The sequence below is a fragment of the Platalea leucorodia genome (assembly GCF_965183815.1).
Source record: "Platalea leucorodia genome assembly, chromosome: 3".
NCBI classification, from domain to species: domain Eukaryota; kingdom Metazoa; phylum Chordata; class Aves; order Pelecaniformes; family Threskiornithidae; genus Platalea; species Platalea leucorodia.
In genome coordinates, this window is record NC_138825.1 from 32,081,369 (window position 1) to 32,103,856 (window position 22,488).

Genomic DNA, 22,488 nt, shown 5'->3' on the forward strand with positions numbered 1-22,488 from the left:
TGCTGTCCAATAAATGGGTTGGCAAAGGAGAAGAATCTCTTGTTGCTTTTGTAGGATTTTTTTTTTTTTTTTTTAATGACACTGAGCCCAGTGATAATACAACAGCTGGATGACCATCATGAGTATTTTCTTGAGGGCTATTGGACTATGGCAGCTGAAAGAGACAACTGGGGGCAGGATTGCCTGCTCTGTTGGTTCCTGCCAAATCACGTCTGTGCGCTACAATAGCAAGCCTGACTGTCTCTTTAACTGGTCTGCAAGGCAAAGCTATGTGTTTGGGACCTGCAAAGGTGGTTTGCAGGATGTTTCTAGTGGGAAATACACTACCTCTGTTAATTGCCTCTTGAATAAATAGTTCTAATGTGAGTTGCTGGAGACAGGATGGAGAGCTTTTCTTTTCAGCTTTGCAGTAGGAAGTCTTCTTTCTGAACTTGCAAGGAGGATGCAAATTCTTGGAAGTCAGCTTTCTAAAAGCAGATTACTGATAGCAAATATATGACTTTGTTACCCAAGACAGTATCCATAAACAAACTTCCTTACTTTCTCCCTCTTTCTTCCTTTTGTGTAAGGTTGTTGGGCTGTTCTGGCTAGGGCGTATGTCTGTCTTGCTTTCAGTGATGTTTCCAGAATTAGTTCTGCTGCAGTACAAGATGTTAAAATATACCTGGTGAGAGATAAGATATATCTATATGGTCATATTTGATAACCAATTGTCGTGGTTTAACCCCAGCCGGCAACTAAGCCCCACACAGCCGCTCGCTCACTCCCCTCTGGTGGGATGGGGGAGAGAATTGGAAGGGTAAAAGTGAGAAAACTTGTGGGTTGAGATGAAGACAGTTTAATAGGTAAAGCAAAAGCCACGCGCACAAGGAAAGCAAAGCAAGGAATTCATTCACGGCTTCCCATCGGCAGGCGGGTGTTCTGCCATCCCCGGGAAAGCAGGGCTCCATCACGTGTAATGGTTACTTGGGAAGACAACCGCCATCACTCCAAACGTCCTTCCCCTTCCTCCTTCTTCCCCCCTGCTTTATATGTGGAGCATGACGTCATATGGTGTGCAATATCCCTTTGGTCAGTTGGGGTCAGCTGTCCCGGCTGTGTCCCCTCCCAACTCCTTGTGCACCCCCAGCCTGCTCGCTGGTGGGATGGTGGTGTGAGAAGCAGAAAAGGCCTTGATTCTATGTAAGCACTGTTCAGCAGTAACAAAAACATCCCTGTATTAGCAACACTGTTTTAGTACAAATCCAAAACGTGGCCCCGTACTAGCTACTAGGAAGAAAATTCACTCTATCCCAGCCAAAACCAGCACACCAATAATAATGGGCTGTTTTGCTGAGACATCTGAATGGGGTACCAGTGACTTGTGATCTGTTGCCTATCGGAAATGAGACAGATGCCGCAGAGCTCATGAGGCAGTAAGTTTTCATTTGCTGTGCTTCTGGTCTGAAATGGAGCAAGTTGTGGTATCTCTGTAAGAGCAGTTTTGGGAGTGGCTGGAGTATGGTATTTCCTCCCTGTTCCACCTGCTTCCCATTTTCACAGCAGCTTTGCAGTCAACCCTGAATATTTGCTTTGTATATGTTAGCGAGGGGAACCTTCAAGTGCTGTGTAGAGATCTTAGGTGAAAAGTCAGTAGCCTCTTCCATGTGAATGGGTCCTTGCCATTGCGAAGAATTCATTTGTTTTGTTGGCAGTACAGGCAAAACGGCCAGAATGGAGATCCAAAGGACATGGGCTAAATATTTCCCAGTTCTTAGCAGTGGAGGCATCAATTGCATGATTTCAAAGGCTTGTTGTCAATCTTAACACATAGCATTTGTTTTTCTCTCTTAATGCTAGTATTGAATCACACCAATTACATTGTTACAGTACACTGTGTAAAACATGCTGCCGTTCTGTATAGATGGGTTGCAGTGGATCTGGCAATTATGTCTATTATGAAAAGACACAAGTTGAACGTTAGAATGCCCATGAATTAGGGGGCAGGCAGCAGGCACTCATTAAAGATTTTAATTGCTTTCTTTTTCTTCTTTGAAAAAAAGCAGGGGGAGCCACGTTTCAAAGTGAGCAATTAAAGGATACTTCATAGCTAATTGCTGTGAGAAGGGGCTGCTACGTGGAATATGCTCTATTGTAATTCATATGATTGCTTGACGTTTTATTAAGAAGCACATCTTTGTACTGTGGTAAAATTTAATTTTCTGCAGCATAACTGCATGCGTAATAACTGCTGAAGTAATGGCTGTTTGGATTTACTGTGGCTCTTTCTACATGTAATAAACATGCCATAAATAAGCTGTAATTATCAGGGTCATTGATGTACAGCAAATCCTTCGTGTATAGATGGCTTATCTAGTTTGCAGGTAAGTATATTGTATATGTGGATAGGAAGGCACAAGCTGGCTGTAGCTCAGCAGGGTCATTAGTTAAATTGCAGATCCCCAGAAAGTCAGAGCCAGCATGGGTCTGAAAGTCCCGTACTGTTGTATTGCTGCAGTTTGGAGCCGGACCTAAAAAGAATGGCTGAACCTCCACCAGTTCTGTGCCTGGTCAGGTTGAACACCCGAGTTGGGCCTCCAGCAATGATACAGAGACATCAGCACAGCCAAGCCTTGGGTCGGCTCGGGGGTACCAGCCTGTGCTGGAGCCTTTTGGATGTGTGTGGCCTGCAGATGGGCTGTGTCCCTGGGCTGCAGAAAGGGAGGGCTGAAGGTGCTCGCTATCCTGTGTGCTGCTCAGTCTGGGCTGACTACAGGATGTGTCTTATCTCCCAAAATAGGATTGGTGTCATGTCTGCATGCACAGCTAATTGTGTCTAATGTGTCTCAAAATATGTAAATGCAATGCATCTCTAGGTTGCTCTATTACCTAGGAGTACCTCAAATAAAGGGGCATTGACTGTGTATTTTTGCTCCGTATAAAGCAAGTTACGCTAACTCCTGATGGTGAAACTCCTGTTCGTAGCATTAGTGACCTTCTCCATCCCACACAACAGCCTTGAACAGAGGTTCTCTTCTTTTAATGGCATGACTCACCATCTCTCTCCATCCCGCTTGTGTGCTGTGAGGCATGTCTGTGTGACAACGGGAACAGCTTAAAGGGAAGAGTCATGCTGGGGGTGTTAAAAATGTATTTGTAGCTCTGTTTTACTGCTGCTTATAGTGGAGGAGGAGGAAGTAATGCAGTAGGACAAATTGGGAATTGCTGCTTATGTTATTGATACACTGTTTGGAGATCAGTGTTCTACAAATAACCATTTTTCCATTTGTGTTCAGGAGAATCAGTGATCTGAAACAACAGAAACAGGCATTGAAAAAATGTTGGTGTAAATGGCTTAGAATTTATGCATTCTCAAATGCAAAATGAAATATATCTCTCTCTATGTACATTTTCAGTAAGTAAAATTCCCTATCCAACAGAATCAGTGTATGCTGTGTTGCAGTAACTCCACAACTGTTTTGCACGTGTACTTAACCAGCAACTGTCAGGATTTCTCACTGCAGAACTGAAGTTTACAAAAACATAAACAAAAGTAAAGACAAAAAAATTGGCTAATGGGGATCTGGGTCACAGCACCCTTTCTTCTGTGAGAGGCAGGCCACAGAAACATGCCAATTTCCTTCAGTGGGTTTCAAGAAATAGTGATTCACATTCCCTTCTCCACCCTCCTGTATGTAACACTGGCAGTAGTAAATGATACCTTGAGCCTTGTGATGATGATTTATCTTATTGTGTTAGACAGACTCCATGTTCTTGCTATTGTTCAGTTAGTTTGTTATGAGGTTTGCACCTTTTAGTTTTGTGTTTTGTTTTGTTTTTTTTAATATCTCTGTGATAATGTGGCAACTTCTTGTGTGGTTTTTTTTTGAGCATCTGGAATTAGCAATAGGAAATAGGTTCAGTATTGAAAAAATTGTTGGAATAGAAGTGATGATGAATTTGCTCGGGGGCAACTTTTATGCATGCAAGTATACAGAGTGATAGATTGCAGAGACCTTCTATGGCTTTGAGATTTGAAAGCTTGAACAAAATAAGCAGGTTTATGACCTTCTTGGAAAGAATATTAGTTATGCCTATGCATATGTTGTTTTTAACTGCTGTCTGCTTAGGTAAAGTACAATATGTAAGATAGGTTCAGTATGACTGCAGTTTTAAAATGTTGCATCCTTGTAATATGTCTTATATTCCTGCTTATTGCAGGATTTGGGCATGCTCTTCCCTTCGGTACCGATACCTGTTAGCAGACGTTAACAGGCACTCACCAGTTCTGATTAATTTTCTATCTGTGCTAATGCATCAACTTAAAAATCATAGCTTCGTACTAGATGGATACCCAAAAAAGTATCAGGCTATAGCTAACTCTAATGGGAGGCTGATGATGAGATTACCGAGCATGGGGGTGCTATCTCAGTAGTTATTTTCTACAAACAATTGTCATAACAATGTAACCGGTGCAGAAAAAAATGTTAATGCCATTGTGTGTATGTAGGAGGATTCACTTGGCAATAAGATCATTCTGTATATGCTTTGTCTTTAACTCTCTGAAGTAGCAATCTCAGAATCGCTCTGTATATGCCTTTACTTTAACTCCTTTTTTCCTTTTAAAGTAGCAGTCTTGGGTTAAATCCAAACAGAGATCAAACATGTATTTATTTTTTTATTCTTATTTGTTTAGTTCTGCTAATAAAGATAAATGTGCTATGCTTCTGTACTCTGGTTGCAGGATTTTTCTCTTTGAAGTTGGTTTCATTCTCTCATGCAACCTGTTGTTCTGAACTATTTTTTTAAATCACAAATTATGTCTTTTACGGTAACATGAAAAACACTCTTACTGCCACAAGAGTTGGTGTAAGTTTATTTGTGCAAACACTAGACTGAGTCTGACCTGTCAGTTTGCCTTTAACTGCAGTCGCCATTTAGCTCTTGGTTGTGATCGTGTTAGTTGTCAGTAATTGTGTTTGCTGTCTCGGCTGGAGGCTGTGATGAAGAGTGCTTGGAACTGGGGCATTACAAAGATAATATCATGATGAAACAGCTGCAGCTTAATCATAATGCAATATGCGTGGGCTTTAAGGGCTGCATATTCTGGAAATTTTTATTACACTTAATTCCCATGTTTAACCTTTTTAGGAAAAAAAAGAAATCACTGCAATTAGAAAGAAATAGATGTAAGATTATAGTAGTAAGTATTATAAAATAAATCTCATAACCTCCCTGCCTCAGTGAGGGAACATTTTGTTTGTCTTTGCTGCAGGTGAAACTGCTGGCAATCTTCTAATTTTTCTGATCTTTTAGGTGTCTAGACCTGAATGTCTGATGCTGCACCCCTTTCAGCTGGGGGGCCCAGGGCAGTGTACTTGTGCTATCAGTCAGTGCTAGTGCTCAATGGCATCCCGCACTGCCTCTCTCAGAGGTTAGGCAATCTGGGTGAAGTCCTCCGTGTTCAGAAATCAGAGGGACTTTTCGATTTACTCTGGGATTGAAATCTTCTTCTGTGTGCTCAGAAGACAGAGAGGCTGGGATCTTGAGGTAAATCTGAGTCTACGGCATATGGTATTTTGGGACATCCTCGCAAATTGCTAGACTGATCATTTTCTGTTTCTTTTTGATCTAGGCTGAGCAATGCATAGATTATGCAAAAATTAACATTTACAAGATATTTTTTTAAAAGAATTATTTGGTATTGTGTTGCCCAGACTTCTAATTGCATTCAATTGATGACAGGCAAATCTGATTCTAAGGCAACCTGGTCAAATTGAAAAGTAAAAAGTGAATAGCAGAAAAGAACAAAAACACATGCTATTGGGAAGAAATCAAGTGCAGACACAGAAGATAAAATACCAACCATGGAAGCAGTTATCACAGTTGCAGGCGAGTGAAGTAATAAGGAATGTAGTTTAAGGATGGCCTTGAATTTCTAGTTATTGAGGAAATGAGTTCTGGTAGGTCTGTTTCCTAATGCTCTAATTCTGAGAGACAAATCCAGATGAGGTGTTCCTAGCAGTTCCTTTCTGTACATACAGCTGTCTTCTTGAGTTTGCTTCATGTGGATAAAGACTAACTCTATGGAAACACCTTCCTTATGTTGGGATGAGTTAAAAAAAAAAAAAGATCTTAAGATGATTTTAAACAAAATGCCACGGATGATGGGTGGAACTTCCTATGGAGGTGTCAGTTCTCTCTTGCTCTTTTGCCGTCTGATGCTCCATTTGTGTTTGTGCCCAGGCAAACCGGGACGCAGTGATCAGCCGAGCCCCAGACCAGCAGGATGACCGAGCTGTCAGCCTCCGGGATGCTTCTGGAGTCTATGACCTCCTCAGTATCACGCTGGGCAGGAGAGGGCAGTATGTCATGCTTTCTGAGGTACCTCCTCCTGGCTTCTGCTGAAACTTCCACTTGAAACATGCAAGCAAAGCCTGTTTTGCAGTAACTTGTCGGGGAAGGTGAAAATGAAGCACGCTAGTTGGCAATTAGTAGAAACAGCTACAGACCTATGGCAGCACAGGCCAGAAATGTACACAGAACTGTTTGAGACATTAAAATAATTTATATGTAGGCACTTGAACAAAGTGGCCATCATTTGAAGTGATGGTGGATGCTAGCAAGCCCCATTAACTGGAAAGAGGAAAATGATGTCATAAAAAAAAAAAATTAGCTGGGCCACAACAGATTGTTCCTCCTGCTTTGATTACTGAGCCAAGCAGCAGCCCTTTTTTGACAAAAAGAGGTTTTAAAAAAAAAAAAAAAAAAGTCTGACATTTCTTCCAACATTTATTTCTCAGTGCTTGGAGAGAGCCATGAAGTTTGCGTTTGATGAATTTCACCTCTGGTACCAGCTTGCCCTGTCCATGGTGGCTTGTGGAAAGGTAAGGTTCAAACCAAAGGACTTAGGGCATGTTTTCCTCTGGCAGAGTGTATCTAGCTTACTAGTTTGAATGTGCACAGTCATGTATTTTGTGGGGGTAGGCGCCTTCAGACAGCTACATAGAAGGACAGTGCTCTCCTTTTAGACTCTGATTGCACTTTGTGATCAGGTATGTGCATTTGGTATTGAGTACTGTTCTTGTCATCTAGTGTTTGCTTTTCATTATCAAGGAGAAAACAGATTTTGTGCATAGCTGTGGATTGAAAAGCATTATACAGCTGTCCATTCTCTGCAGGTTCAACATAAATGTGCTTAGCATAAAAAAGATACTGATATCTAAAACTGTCATCAACTCACTCTATGTCTTTGGGCAGTTGACTTAACCTCTCTTTAAGCTGTGGTTTCTCCGTCTGATCAAGGAAATGTTAATGCTTTTTCATAAGAAGCTTGCAAGGATTAATATTTTTTAAATGCTTGGTGCAAAGATACTGTAGAAAAAGAAATGATGTGTGAATGTTTGCATGGGCACATGTTTTAGCATAAGAGTTTTGGTTTTTTTTTTAAATTGGTATACTGTTTGTCAAAGTTACCAGTTAACCACTGACATGACTGAAGTCTGGTTGCAAAAGGTAGGCAGAGGCAGCATGAGTTTTTCTTTATTAGTCTTACAGTAGACTTCCTGCAAGAAACGAGGATGGTACAAAATTTAGCCTGTTCATTCTGGGGGTCCGCACCTACACTTTTAGGGGGTGTGAGCAAATTAATGCTGTGCGGTAGTAGACTGCTTAACGTGGTCCTATATTCCGTGCCCGTGGAGAGTAGGGGAATCCATGTGGAACTGGGCAGAGACCACCAACCAGCAGTCATCTGCCAAATAATAACTTACTACTGGTCTTTTATGGCTATAAGCTGTATTGGAAACAGTGGCTTTGGAGTGGAAATTGGAGATGAATATAGAGTGGCATGCTTTTGCAAAGAAGTTGTCGTCTTGTGATGTATAAGTGACAGCAAAGCTTGGAAGATGTCTGCAGGGTTTCCTTTACTTCTGTAAGCATAGGCAAAACCTTATCTTGGAATACTGTCTGTTGTTATGCATTATACTTCAAGAAAATGGCAGAACAACAAGAGAAAGTCTAATAAAGAGCATCGAGGATGGCTAAGGGTATAGTAAGCGGGACTGTGGAAAGATTGAAAGAATTGATTTTTTTTTTTTTTTTTTTTTTTTTTTTATTTTAAAGGGGAGAAAAAAGTCCAAGAGAGTAACAAGTCTTCAAGAGCTCTTAGAAGAAGGGGTTAATTTTGTCTGTGATGGGCAGGACAAGATGTGATGGCTTCCAGTTGCAGCAACACAAGTTCATGTTTCCTATTAAGAGGCAAAAAAATAAGGATAGTGGTATACTGGAAAAAGATTGCCTGTGGAGGTTGTGTGGAGCCTGCATCACTGGGGATCTGTGGAATACCCTAGGCAAATATTGGCAGTGACACCACTGTGAGGCACCGGGCATGTACTTGGTGGGACCTTGCAAACTCTCTCTGTTGTGGGCTCCACAATTAACCTCATGAATTGGCTAGATCTGTTATAATCAAAAGGAGACATCAAAATTTTGACAAAGCATATTAGATCAGTGGGGAGTTGAAGGGAGATGTTTAGTGAGAAAGAGGCTCACAGATTCCTATAGGAGTTCAGTACAAGCATTTCAAAATCCAATTCCAAGTATGAAAATGATGGCTAGACTCAATCATGTATAGGGAAACCTGAAGCTACTGGTGGAATACTTGAACAATGAGCTTGGTGCCATGGTGCTAATACCTTGCACTGGCCTATATCAGGTGGGGGGTTTACAAGTCAGGTCCAGCTCCCCTTGGCATTCAGCTGGAGTTAGCACGTTGTTGCCCTCTATGCCTTTGCAAATCCTCCGGATACCTGATCTCTTGATACTGAGGACAACAATGACTGGATAGGCTATGATGGAAAGGCACGGTATCTTCCCATAAACACTCACAGGACTTGTCTGGGAGCTTCATTGGCTTTACAGGTTGTGTAACCTGTTTCTCAACAGCAGACAATACTGTAGCTCTAGTAATCTGCCGGAGAGCAAGTCTAGATTTTAACTGCTGATGGTCGAGAGAGTGAGTGTATCCAGAGAGTAATTGTGGTTCAATCTTAGGTTAGTACGGAGGAGAGAAATGGGGCCTGATCTTTAGCCTCTAATAATTTGCATGATAACTCTGTCCTCCTTATATGTTTGCGTACCTCTTCAGCTTCCCTAGAAGTTACTGAATATTTGGTACTTAAGAGGAAAAAAAGAGCAACACAAGTATCTGTATAACTGGCCTATCTTTTTGGATTTTCAAGTATGTCATGTCTTTTTGCCTGTACTTTAAATATTTACAAGGTAAAATGGCCTGATCTTGCCTATTGATGTAAAAGCTTTAAATGTTCTGAGCCCTATATGGGGCAGAGGGAATTCCCTTACCCAACAATCCCATCTGTGCAATATTTCACTTCTAATCCCAAAGTATTCCCTGAAGATTCCTGTCGTATACTCTGCAATGCGTCATCTCGCTAATGGGAGATGTGGCATACATTTTTATACTGCTTCGCAGCTTGATAGCAGGACAGAGTTCATTTAAAAGTAAGTGCTCCAGTGTAGCAGAAAGAACTGATGAGAAAACAGTGTGGTCTGTCTAGACTGCAGAATACACTTGAGCTTTTATAGGTAAAAGATCTGTTTTCACCTGTCTCAGTCACAGCCAATTCCTGATCTCATTTCTTGGTAATGAAATCTCATATCCTGCAGCGTTACTTGTTCTGCAGTACAGCAAATCATGCTCATAAATCCTGGGTACGACAGGAACAGTTTTATCAACCTGTAAATGCTGGAAACTTTGGTTTCTCTTTTTTTTTTTTTTAAACACGTTTTTAGGATTTGCAAACTCTGACCTTCTTAAGTGCTGTAAAATCCTATCTTGGCCTCTATTCTACACTGCATTTGACTAGTGTTACTTTTATTTTGTATATTCATCACCTTCAGGTTAAGTCAATTGAGTTGAACGTCAAACTATTTTCTTCCTCTGACAGCCAAAAAATTGCAAAATGGTGACTGTCATTTTTCACAAGTGATCAGTCTGAATGTCAAGCCTGCCACCTAGGCTCATTACTGTTATGTATGCTTGAGCTTACACATTACTTTAAAAAGCACGTGTCTTAACAAAAATAGGCATATCACTTCAGTAAGTTCTTACAGAGCAAGCGAGGCCTTAGGGCTTCATAAAGCAGTGAATGAAAAAGCTCAGAGAAGCATAACCCTCCTGTCTGTCTTCTATCCACTTAAGCTGTGGAAATAATGGAGTGACAGCAATTTCACTTTCCTGTGCTTCTCAACAACTTGCATAATGAGAAAGATGATGTGGTCTGGTTGTTTTTTAACCCATTCTTGGGGATGCATGTATATTTTCTGAAAAAAAGGAGCATGGTTATTTAAATGATTAAAATCCACCATGAAATTTGAAAGACTTTTGTAGGCAATTTTAGATGAAATGATGAGAAAGCTTAGACAATGGCAAAGACATGCCTGCTGTAGAAAGAGCATAGTGAGAGATGCCCTGTGTCACCAAGTGCAGTTCTGGACAGGGAAGAGAAAGGTTTAAATCAGTCTAACGCAGCACCCCTGTTCTTCTGAACTGGTGCTGGAAAACTGAATGCTGAACTCTTCACAGCTGCTTCAAGTTGCTTCTGCTGGTAATAACCTTCATGATGTGGTAATATGACAGCCAGAGGCTGAGCGGGCATAGCAGCTCCCTGGCTCTGCTGCCACGCATAGACAGGCTGGAGTCTGAGTGGCAAGTGGTATGATAGCCGGATGCCATCTGGCAGAGTCCTCAGGCAAGGAGATGAGCCAGTGTCCTGCTGCCAGAGTAAAACGAGTGCAGTAGGTTGCATCTGCTCGTCTCAAGATTTTAAAGAAGTGACCTGTATTCAGCAGAATGGGGGAAGGAAGGACCAAACTTTTTAAGAGAAGACTGTAGTCTTCACAGTAGTGAAGAGAGGGACAGCTTGGGGAGAGAGACGGTTTGAGGCAGACTTGTTTTCCGCTACTGCTTTTCAGCTAAACAGTTTCCACTGGAAGTCGTGGAGATTACCAGCACACAGCCCCCCTGCAGACTAGGGTAGCTCTACTGACTTATCTGAAGTTGGAGGCAAAATTATCATAGGGTCTAGATGATGTATTACAAGCACAAGGGATGTGAAATGGGCTGCCTGTGCACTTGCAAGCATTTCCCTGGCCTTGGACCAGTTGGATCAGTTACGTGTTCCCTTGTTGAGATTTCTGTCCCCTTCCACACCTGACAGCCTCACACGGGACCCAGCCTCGGTGTCGCAAAGTGTCGCTGGAGCTCTCTGGGAGCAGAGACTCAGAAGTGCATCGTGGGATTGGGCTCTAGCTTAAATTGACAGTACTTCAGAAGGTCTTCTAGATCTGCATCCTGAGTTTCTTACCTGTCATACTGCTTAAGGGAAAGATAAACTGATAAAATACATGCGTTGAACAACGTGAGGAAACATTGATGCCTCTCTTCTACCTACCAGCCAAGGAGACAAGATTTGTATTTAGTGACAATGATGTGCTGTTTTCCTGAGGGTAGTGAGGGAGGATTCTTCAAGGATAGCTGTGAAATTATTCTGTGAACACTGAGTCTGCTTAGCCTAAAAGTGCTGGGTACCCTAATTGAGCCATTCAGCTCGCAGCAGTCTTGCACTGATCTCTCATGTCCAGTGGATGTTTATTATCATTTTTAGTGTACAGTGCATAAAACCATTTTCATTCTTGTATTTAGTGTTTCTGCCCTAAAAAAAAAACCACAACACAACTTTGTTGAATTAAAAGCTTTAGGATATGTATTTCTTCAGAGGAGGGGTGGGGAGTCATACAGCCTCAAGCCAGCTGAGGGAAGTCTGGAGCATCTGCTAGAAAAGGATAATGTGCTTTTACCCCTTACCCCTTATACTCATTTAGGGGATGAAGTGCAGCAATATGTGCATAAAGGAAGAGCTCAGGAGCCGTTGAAGGGGCAGTGGGGAACAGCCTCTGAGAGAGCCCAGTGGAGCTGGAAACAGTTACCTGGAAGCAAGGGCTATGCTCAGCAGGGCTTGTGCTGGGATTGCCGATGGTGGTTGTGTGTTCCTGGGGTGCCTGGCACGCAGCTGTCCAGCCCCTCTCATCCAGCGTTGACAGAACACCACCAGCGCAGTGCTGGCCTTGGGGACAGCGATTGCATGACTTTAGAAACAACTGCATCATTGCTGATCCTCCCCAGCCCCTGCTAGCCTGTACTGAGGATGCCATAGGGACAATGGTCGACATTACCATATAGATAAGATCAGCTGGCAGTAGGGGGATTCAAGCACCAAGCATGGCACCTTGCAAAACCAGGCAGATAAAGCTGCTTTTAACTATACAAAGTGCTCCTCTCTGCTCTTATGCCTTATGTTTGTTCATCTTTAAGGCAAAGAGGAAGAAGCTTGTCTACCTGAATGCTTTTCTTAATAACATGACGCTTGCGGAGGTATCTGGTGTTATACAAAGGGAAATAATCACATCCTTCTTGGCATCTGTCATTCAGCTGTTTTTCTGGGGGGAGTAGGCTCCAGCTCTTCCCAGAGCCAATCTTGTAGTGTCACTGTGCTCCCCTTGGCTGCTTAGCAGTTGGAGATAGTGCAGCCCTGCCCGGGGCTCGTGCTGGCAGCATTCTTAGGGTTTTGAAACCAGTCTTACGCAGACGTGAACTTTGATTTTTTGGATCCCTTTGCAAGTTGCTGATACATACTGGTCATAGCCAAATAATGACAAGCTAATGTCTGAGCTGCTCATATCTGTGTCGCACCAAAAAAAAGGAATACTTCCCCTCATTTGAACAGTGCAGCAAAAGCAGATGTCTCCAACAGCTTCGAGGAGCTTCAAGTTTGACTCAGCCATGCCCGTACTGCCAACATACAGCTTTCCAGAAGGTTAGAAGGAAAGTTATAAATATATTTGATACATAATTCTGCAGCAACAGCAGACGAATTTTATGATTTAGGCTGTTCCTTCTGTTGGTTTTCTTGCAAAAGCTTAGGCTGGTTGCTAGGCAACTGGCATAAAAAAAAGTACATTTCTCTTTGCATTGCAGGCAGGAACCTTGGGAGCAGCAGAGGCCTCGGATGGCTCCTTAAATAGCATTGCTGGGGAATAAAAATATTGAACATTCATTGGTTAAAGATCCTGTTACAAAGGTCAGCTATCTAGGGGATATTCAATAGTTTGGTTTCCTTTGGTGCAAAAGAAAGATTAGAAGGGGGTGTGCCTGTGTGCTGTAGATAGTACAAAAAATGGAAATTTCCAAAGATGCCTGACTGTTGAGCAGAATACCTAGGTGGGCTATATAATTGCCTTCAGGCTTAACTCTCTTTTCTTGACAGAAAGTGTGAAGTGAGGTGTTTGTCACATTAGCAAGGACAAATTTATGCTTATAGATCTTAGAATTTAAGAGGCACTTTTAAAAGTGAATATTTGAAGCTGCTTAGCTCCAATGCTCTAATTTGCTAAGCACAGGGTAAAAGAAAAGGGGGAGAATTGGTCCCTGTGTTGAGAGAACTAAATGTCATAGGGGAATAATGTTCATGCTGAAGGATTCGCAGAAATCTAGAAATTCAGTGGAAAGCTAACACCAAAACAACTCATTCCAGAGTTATCAAATGCTGGCTCATTCTATGTCATCTTCCTGTATTGGTTCAAGGTCATTATAGCTAGATGGCTGTGAATCCCAGGATACAGGGCGTACTAATTCTTGCATAATGATGAAAGATTTCCTCCCCTTCCCCAGAATCCCTTTGAGATAGGGCAGTTTTTAAAATCAGACAGGATGATGCTAGAAATAAAGCAGTACTAGTTGTGGAGATTCATCTGTGTGCTAAACTGCCAGGTGAATTGGGAATGAGGCCGTCTACCAAAACCACCACCTTGAGAAACATTTTTCCCTCTGGCTAAAAAGCATTGCCAAAGAAGCAAAAAAGTAGAAAGGTTTTTTGGAACCTTTGCAAGATGAGCAACTGTTCATGGTGTGTCAAGTCTGCCTGGCATGATTTACTGTCTGGAAGATCTTCTTCCTTTTACTTACATTTATGGTTTCTTTATCTTCTAAATATGAAAAGAATCTGATGTCCTCCTTTTGTTGCTTTGGTATGGTGGGAGAGAAGAGGAGGGGAAAGAATGAAAATTGTGTTGGAGTGAGCTAGGAAAACCCACATTTGGGCAGCATCTATGCATTTACCATAATTGATGGCAAGATCTCTTGAGCCTTTTGGAAAAGTAAGAAAGAGAATTAACTGTAGACTATTCTTCATTCCATACAGCTCATGTGCAAGCATCTTTGAGGAGTATGCTTGCATGCTTCATTATATAATTAGTAAATGGGGAATGGGAGTTGTGTTTTGTATTTGGATAGAAGTTTTTCTTTACATTTTACCCCCTTATAGGATTCAAAACTATGGCTGCTGTAATTACTTAGGGGGCAGTGTCCTCTCCATCCTTCTCCTTCCCCATAGCTTCCTTGTGATTTCTTGCTGCAGATTGAGAAGTGCTGCCCCCCCGCCCCGCGTGTGATGTGGTACATAGAGCTCTTTCAGAAGTCTGTATCGAAAGCAGCCATTTGTCTGTATTGCTTGCTACTTCCCTGAAACTGCCTTTCCTAATTTTCTTTCCATAAATTATTGTGGAGCATGTTTGTAATCTCTGCAGAAGGAAAATACTGTATGCAAGTAGATTAGGTGAAGAGAAAATTGACAGCGAAAACTAGTTTCGTATAGATACTGGATTTAAATATGGAACAGTAGTGCCATGTCCTTCCCCATCTCCATTGCAAAAAACACAAAGTAGTTGGTATGTGAAGGATGGAGATGCCCAACTCAGGTAATTGAAGATCTTATGTCCCGTACACAGTTTTGGGTTTGTTTTTTGTTGTGGTTTTTTTGTTTTTGTTTTTGTTTTTTTAATGGCTGAACATTCCCATTAAAGCCATGTTTTCACTCCATAACTTGATTTGAGCTCTGTGCATTGTCGGTCATAACAAAGGGAGGATGGTCATGAATCTCCTTAAAACTGGTGAGGATCCCATGGCTGAGATCTCCTGCATTAGACCTCCCATAAACAAAGTTGAAACCTCCATGAGGCAGCTGTTGGCAGGCTTGCCATTTCTTTAAACCATGTCTGTTTAACGGGTTTGTGTGTGTTTGGGGGGACTTAAAAGCCTTTTTCCCAGAGAGAGGCCAAACGAGACCCGGAGGCAAATCCCTAGTTTTCTGAAATCCTTGGGAACTGGTTCCACTGCAGTCGTTATAATCCAGCAATTAGCAAGCTAAACAGAAAGAACTTAAACCCTGGCTTGAATTTTGATGTGAGCCCCTCTGAAGCTCAGAATTATGAGTAGGAAGCATGCACTTACTTGGAGTTCAAGCTCTGCTCTTCTCAAAACATGCCTCACCAATAAATCTAATTATTATTGCCTTGCAGTGAATCTCACAAACAATGCGCTTGGCTGCCTGGTCCACCCACGCTAAGTGAAAGAATATGTACATTTTAATTATCAGATTATTTCAGTGTTACACAAACACTGTTTCATATTAAATATTTTTACAAACCAATGACATCTGTATTCAATACTGAGTGGATGATATTTGTTCCCTGCCTATTAATGTCTGTAATTAATATCTTTAAAACACCTTGATATTATATGTCACACCAGTCTCCCCTAAGTAAGGTCACTGTGGGAGTGGGATATTCTTTCCACAGTCATTCCTTGGCTAACATTTTCGTCCTCTATATATAATTTCTGCTGAGTAAAGTTTTCAAGGTGAAATTATATAGATCTCTTGATTTTTAAAATGCAGCTGGGGAGAAAGGCTTCATGCTACCCTGTTTCTAAAACCACTTCTGCTCCATATGTTTAATTGCAAATGTTATAAACTTCTTTAAAGTGACATAACTTTGTAAATGTTTTAGAAGCAATGTGGAAACTGTGGCTCGTGCTCTGTAAATGAATGTTCAGAAGCTCCTGAGTGCATCTGATAAATGGACTCCACACGTGAGGTATTTGGGTGTAGGCACAGGGTAGGATTTTCTGCTTTGTGGTATTCAGTAGTCACTGTTCTGCTGTTGCCAGCTAAACAGACTGAGGACAGACATGAGAAGCGCCTTGCGGTTTGAGGCTGTTGGAGGCTGCAGGGTTGGCTTGTCCCGAGGACCAGCCTTACTCAGTGGACAGGCTGTGGACGGGGAGGGAGCGGAGTTCAAGAGGAACCGGCAAGGAGCTGGGTTGTATCTCTTCTCTTGTGGTGTAGACCCTGGAAGGTCCTACAGTTGTGTCCCAAATTAGGACAGGCCTCTCCCTGCTCTGTTTTGTGCTAGTGCTGGCTGTGCTGGCCCGTGGGGCGACTATCATTGAGTCCCAGGTGCCTCCTGTTTTCCCTGCAGTCATGCTGCCGATGGGGAGCTGAGAAACCACCACCAGGTTTGGTTCGTATCTGTTTCTGAAAGCGCTGGCACTGGACAGTGTATGGTCTTTTACATACCTGGCTTTTTCAGTTCACTTTTGCATGGGTGGGTTGGGGTTCAGCTGCAGATACACTGGCAGGCAAGGTGCATGTTGTCCTGCTCTACTCTTCAGGTTTCTCTTGTCTGGAAACACCTGTGGGGCTGGAATATAGGCGGGAGGGCAGGAAGATGATGTGCCAGGCTAGGACCCTTATGGGGTTATGCTTGCATTTCCAACACGTCCAGCAGTGCTACCGGGAATACCAGCTGCCTGCAGTGCAGTTAGCATTCTGTGAGAGAGAGGAATAAGATGCCATTAAAACCTGAGACACTACTTGTTCTGAACAAATAGGTGTCACGGAGGTTCATTCTGAGGGATGCTAGTCACCTCGTGACAGCAGAGTGCAGCAATGTGTTTTTTCCTTTACCTCAGGGTTGAATTACCCAAGTCTCTGTTTCTGAGAGGGGTGAGGTAACTGCTTAAGCTCTAGGACAAAGTTTATTGATTCCCATCTTTGCTCTGAGACAAGCTTCCTTCTGGCTTTAGGCAAATTGTGCATTTGCAATTGCATAAAATAGCAAGTATTTCCTTACTTTTATCAATGATACCTGATGCTCTAGGTAGGTGGGAGCAGCCTGGAGAACATTGGGCATGCTGTTGGTCTTCTTCAGACCACGCAGCAGATACCCAAGCTTTTCAAGCAGGAGGATTTGCTCTCCACTGCTGTAGAGCTGTCTTTGGTTACGAAACCTGTCTTTGCCTTCGCATGGGTAGGGCTGCTGTACATCTGTTTTTCCTTTTTCCCAGGCTTCCTTCCAAGCAAATTCCTATCCAGGCTTTTGAATCCCCTAGCAAAAAGTGGCCCTTCAGTTGGGTGGAGAAAGGAGGCGGCAGGTGCAGCCCGCTTTGGTGTGGTGTGGTGTGCTGTGAGGGAGGGGAGGTGCTGATGGCCGGCGGGAGTGCGAAGCTGCAGTGCAGGGGGCTGGAGCAGATGCCAGACCCAGCCGCCTGTGCTGGCAGGAGCTCTGGTGGGGGTCAGGGTCAGGAGGAGATGGCCAGGACCTGATAGGAATAGTGGTTAGTTTGACTCTGCAAGCTTCTGTTGCTGCTGTCTCGTAACACGGAAAGGCCATGACTATTTAATGTGCTTCTGAGAGGGAACACTGAGTGAGAGAGTCCTGTGTGTGTCTTGGGACTGTGTGGAAGACTTTGGGAGGAATGGGGCATGTAAGGAGAAATTCTGAGAGAAGAAAACTCCCCTTTGAGCTCAAGGATGAGAGAATTTGGGGGGATCAGGGGTCAGTAGTGAGGAGCATTGGAAATGTGAAAGAAACCATGGTTCACTTGGGGTGCGCTAGGAGATTGTGGCAGGGCAACTTCTGTCACCTCCTCGTCGGCTGACCAGACCTTCTCACCAGCATCTCAGACCAGAGCTTTCCTCGTTCCCCTTTAAACCTTCTGAAATGTGGCAGCCATGAATATGTGCTGTAAAAAGCAAAGTTTGTAGAGCACATTGAATCAAAAGAGCTATGTAACTGTTAATCTTAAAAACACCATGCATTAATGGTAACCAGACACCAGAAAAACAGCAAGAGTTTCATGGGCTTTTTTACTAACACATGCTACTCGGACTACCTGCTGAACAGTGTATTGCTCTGCAGTTGCCTGCTCCACCGTTTGCATGGTGGGATCCCAGTTGTATGTTCTGGAGCTGGAGAAGACACAAAACGATCTACAGAGCAGATTACTTTAGCTGCACAAACCTCTCTCTGAGCAGAGTTGGCCTAAAATGTTAACGTCCTGGAGGATAAGCTCTTTATGATCTTTTCTGGTTTGCTGGAAGATGGTTGTGTGCAAGGAAAACTAGCAGAATTCTTGTGAATTGGAAGGGCAGAGTTAAAATAACCAGGGCGTTAACGGCCGAGGAAAAATGTTTCTTGTAAAGTGGACAGCCAGGGCTGGTTCTTTGGCATGTTTCCTCTGAGCGTGGGAAGAGCATGCGTTTGCGTGCACATGTGTGCACACGTGTGTCTGTGTTCGTGGAGGTGGGAATAAAGTTGCTAACTTGTTGCTGACATGTGATTCTTCATAGCACTTCTTTGTACATTTCACTGAAATATCTTGCTTGGACTCTGTAACAGCGTTGTCTAATCAGCCTTTTTTATTTCCTCCTCCTCCTCTCTCCCCCTCCTCCTCCTCCAGTCAGCATATGCTGTGTCAGTGCTCAAAGAGTGTGCTAAACTGCGACCTACAGATCCCACCGTTCCTCTTCTGGCTGCCAAGGTCTGCATTGGGTCGCTGCACTGGGTAAGCAAGCTGATGCAATTCTTATTATGTAATGGATCAGGTGCTGCAGTGACAGTGCCACAGTGTAGTTGCAGTGGGTAGAAAGGGAATCCCTGTTAAAAATCATACATACATGCCTTTAAAAAAAAAAAAAAACAAAAAAACAACCTAGCAAGAAATTTTGTGGTGAGTCACTGAAATGTGTTTTGCTGGTGCATTAAACAGAGGAGGGGGGGGGGAAGCCAAAACAGCCATCCTAGGGGCTGCTTCTTCAACTGAGTGTCGGGTTGAATCGGCCGCTCTTGTAGCCCCTGGAAGACAAAAGTTAATTATAAGTGGGCTGTTAGACCAGTTCAGGTCTGCTGGACGACTCAGTCCTTTGTTCTTGAAGTTGCTGTGTCAGTGTTTTCTGTTCTGGATGTGTTAATGTATGCCCCAGAAGCAGAGTGGGAGTGGAAATCTGTGCCTGTGAAATTCTGATTATCCCAAGGAGCAGAAACATCTGTCAGTCTTTTGCTGCTTGGTTTAATTAATTGAATGGCAGCCTGCTGTTTTCACCTGTCCTCACCACGAGGTGTCCCTGCAGTCAGTGAAGGATTATAATTGCTAATATAAGTAAAACAAAGATGCAAGAAAGCATGAAAGAAAATACTAGAAGAATCTGCCCGGATTTTGGTGAAGAGTCGTAGGGGCTAGATTTGCTGTTGTTGTGTCTCCCTAACCCCCACCTCCCCATCCTCTACATCCCTGCCTGGTGAAAGTTGGTATTCTGCTAAACTTAAGTTGTATCAGTTTACACCGCTGTCAGCAGGAGATCTGGTTACGTATGTTTTTGAATGAACTATACTGTTCGAACTATAATGATTAAATTTATATGTAAGTCAGCAAAAACTGGCAAGTATCTCGTTCTAGGAAAAAATCTTTCAGGTATGAGGGCCTTGAGGGAATCCTTGCTGAACTACCCAGCCTACCTCTGTTCTCTATATAGAGCAATTTAACTCTCTTGTACCCTTAGCTCAGTATCTACATTTTGAGTGCTGAAAGTTATTCAGTGATATAACATTCACAGTGAATGTTATTTTTTTTTTTCAATAAAGCAAATAATTTTTTTTTCTGATTCTTAAAGATGTTAAAACAATATGAAAGCCAGGCGTTACAACTGTGTCAAACACTCTTATTAGTATCTCTGATGAAGTTTTCAAAGCAAGATCAACTTGTTGTTAGTCTAAAACATCAGCAAGTATATGGATAATTTTTACTCTGTAGGCTCTGAAGCTAGAGGAACTTCATGGGCTACATTCCTGCATTCATTTGGAGCCGTAGTGGGGGACTGCAAGACCCTGACAGCTTCCCCTGGTGATTCTGCTGTCTCAATGATTGCCAGGAGGCAAAAATAAAAAATTAAAACAGAGTGAAACAGTTGTGTTAAGTATGAGGAAAATCTTTCTCTGAGATCAGGCTAATTTGTGTCGAGGAGCTTGAATTTTAGTATAGGGGACAAACTTGGGATCTCCATATTGCAAATAAATCTTTTACTCTTCTGCCTTCCTGCTCTGTGAACATGAATCCAACAAGGGGGAAGGCACTGGAGCCATGAAGCCAATGAGGGAAGATGCTCTTTTGGACCTGATACTTAAAAACAAGGAAGAACTGGCTGCGAATGTGAAGTTTGGGGGCAGCCTTGGCTGCAATGACTACGAAGTGGTGAAGTTCAGGATCCTGAGAGAAGGCAGTGGTCTCTTGATACTTGCTAAACATGTGACCTCTGCCATAACTAGCCTTTGGACAAAACTGAAATACAGTGAATGCATCTCGTGAGACTCCATGCTAAAATCAAGATCCCTGGGATGTTCTTATGTTTAACAGGAGCAATGAAGTTTTAACAGAGGCACTTTACCAAACACTGGGTCACAGATACGTGTTGAGGTGAAAGGACAAGATTTCTGTACTGTGAGAAAAGAAATGGCATAGAATCCCTTTTCTTTCATGTGCTACCCTGGTGTTTATGCAGCTCTTACTATTGAGGACTAAATTTCAAATGGTGATATTAAAGTCTGCTGACTGTGGTGGATGAGGAGTTGAATGTGAAATTATGAGCCCAGATTGAAGATGCTGCTATGCCAGGAAATGGGCAGAGTCAGGATTTGTCCTTCTCATTGGTGCTTTCCCCAACATCTCTTTGGATCGGCTAGCACAGCTAGCATATAAAGAATATCATGTTTACACTTAGAAAAGAAGGTGAGGCTGTAATTCAGTCATAGCTCTGTGCTCTGGCTGTCCAGTATCTCCAAACTTCTCATACAGGGCAGAGCTCATAAAGCAACTGTCTAACCCTAAAAAATAGGAGAAAGAAGGGAGAAATGAGCTGGTTTTGATTATTGCAAAGTAAGAGGTTTTTTTTCCTCTATTTACTGCTTTTTCAGTGTGTGAAACACTTTTCAGTGTTTTTTCTATCAGACCCTGGCTCAGAACTGGGGTGCAGTATGAAATACAAACATGATTTCACAAGAAGGTAATTTTACTGGAGTTATCTAGAGCGCAACCTTATGAACTAAAACAGAATTAAAAATATTCCTCTCCCCTCTTCCTTTCACTCAGTGGCCTATGCTCTACCCTGATACTAAACTTGATGATGGTATTAGAAGAGTTTTAATTAAGGGGAGTCAGAGGGAAATCAGAGCATATTTTAAAAGAACTGAAATGATAGGTTCCCGCATCTCATAGTCAAAGTGATGCTTCTGATATTACTGGCAAACTCCTGTGCCTAATAAAGACCTTCCTGCTTAGCAGAGCTGTTTTTCTAAATGTCATCCTTACAGTAATTATTTGCATTTAAATTACATGGCAATCAAATCAGAATTGAATCATTTAAACTGGAAGTGAACAAGCTGATCAATGCCAGTATAAATAGAAAGGAGGATAGACATGGCATGGGAACAGTCTAATGGACAAATATTAACAGTTACAAATACTCAAATGTATCTTGCTTTTCAGAACATATAAAATATGATTAATTTCTCAATTAGGAAATATATCTATGTACTTGATTGCTGGCTAGGCAGGAAAAGGGTGAAATCAGATCACCATTTATCCAAATGAAACAGCTAATTTATATGTCCTGCATCTGTCTACTATGTGCTTTTGGTGCAGTATTGTACTCAGTTTGTTTATGGTCCATGGACAAGCAGTACTTTTGTCTTACTTCAGTTGCTAGCAATAAAAAAAACCAAAAACATTTATGCAGCTGGATAATTACAGAATGTCATGAGGAGCGCAGAACAGTTTCTTTCCTGATTAATCTAGTGGTCACTTAACTAGTTTTGCTGGCTTTGTACATGGTGTCTCAGCACACTTTAAGAACCAGGGAAAACAAAAAATTAATTGAAATGTACCATAGTGATTTACAACATTGAGGATGCTCAGATCACATCTATGAAATAATCTCTCAATGCAGAACAAATCAAAGCAAAACCATGCATACATTCATACTGTGCCATGCAAATCAATATATAACAGAACCTGATGTGGAAAAAAACGCCCCCAGCTTCTGTTGTAACAGTATGACCAGTTTATTAGCTGATGTAAGTTGGCACTACTCCACTGGCACATTACTGGCACCATGCTGGCTTACATCAGCAGATGATCTGCCCCATCAACCGCTAGCTTTCAGGATTGGGCCTGCGGTAAACAACTGAGTGATATAAGCAATGTTTTGGTTACCTTTTTCAGAATTACAGGTTTTCACAAATTAAAAACAAAAACAAACA

The 22,488-nt window shown here is 42.3% G+C and overlaps 1 protein-coding gene across 1 annotated transcript in view; it reads left to right on the forward strand.

Annotated features, from left to right (window-relative positions):
- Positions 1–22,488, forward strand: part of TTC7A (tetratricopeptide repeat domain 7A) — a gene marked incomplete at its 5' end in the record, with an annotated part of 175,886 nt that overhangs the window by 39,217 nt on the left and 114,181 nt on the right. The window contains 3 exons of the mRNA XM_082307008.1: positions 6,226–6,363; positions 6,783–6,866; positions 18,638–18,742. Coding sequence (XP_082163134.1) covers positions 6,226–6,363; positions 6,783–6,866; positions 18,638–18,742 — 327 coding nt within the window. The remainder of the gene's footprint in view (positions 1–6,225; positions 6,364–6,782; positions 6,867–18,637; positions 18,743–22,488) is intronic.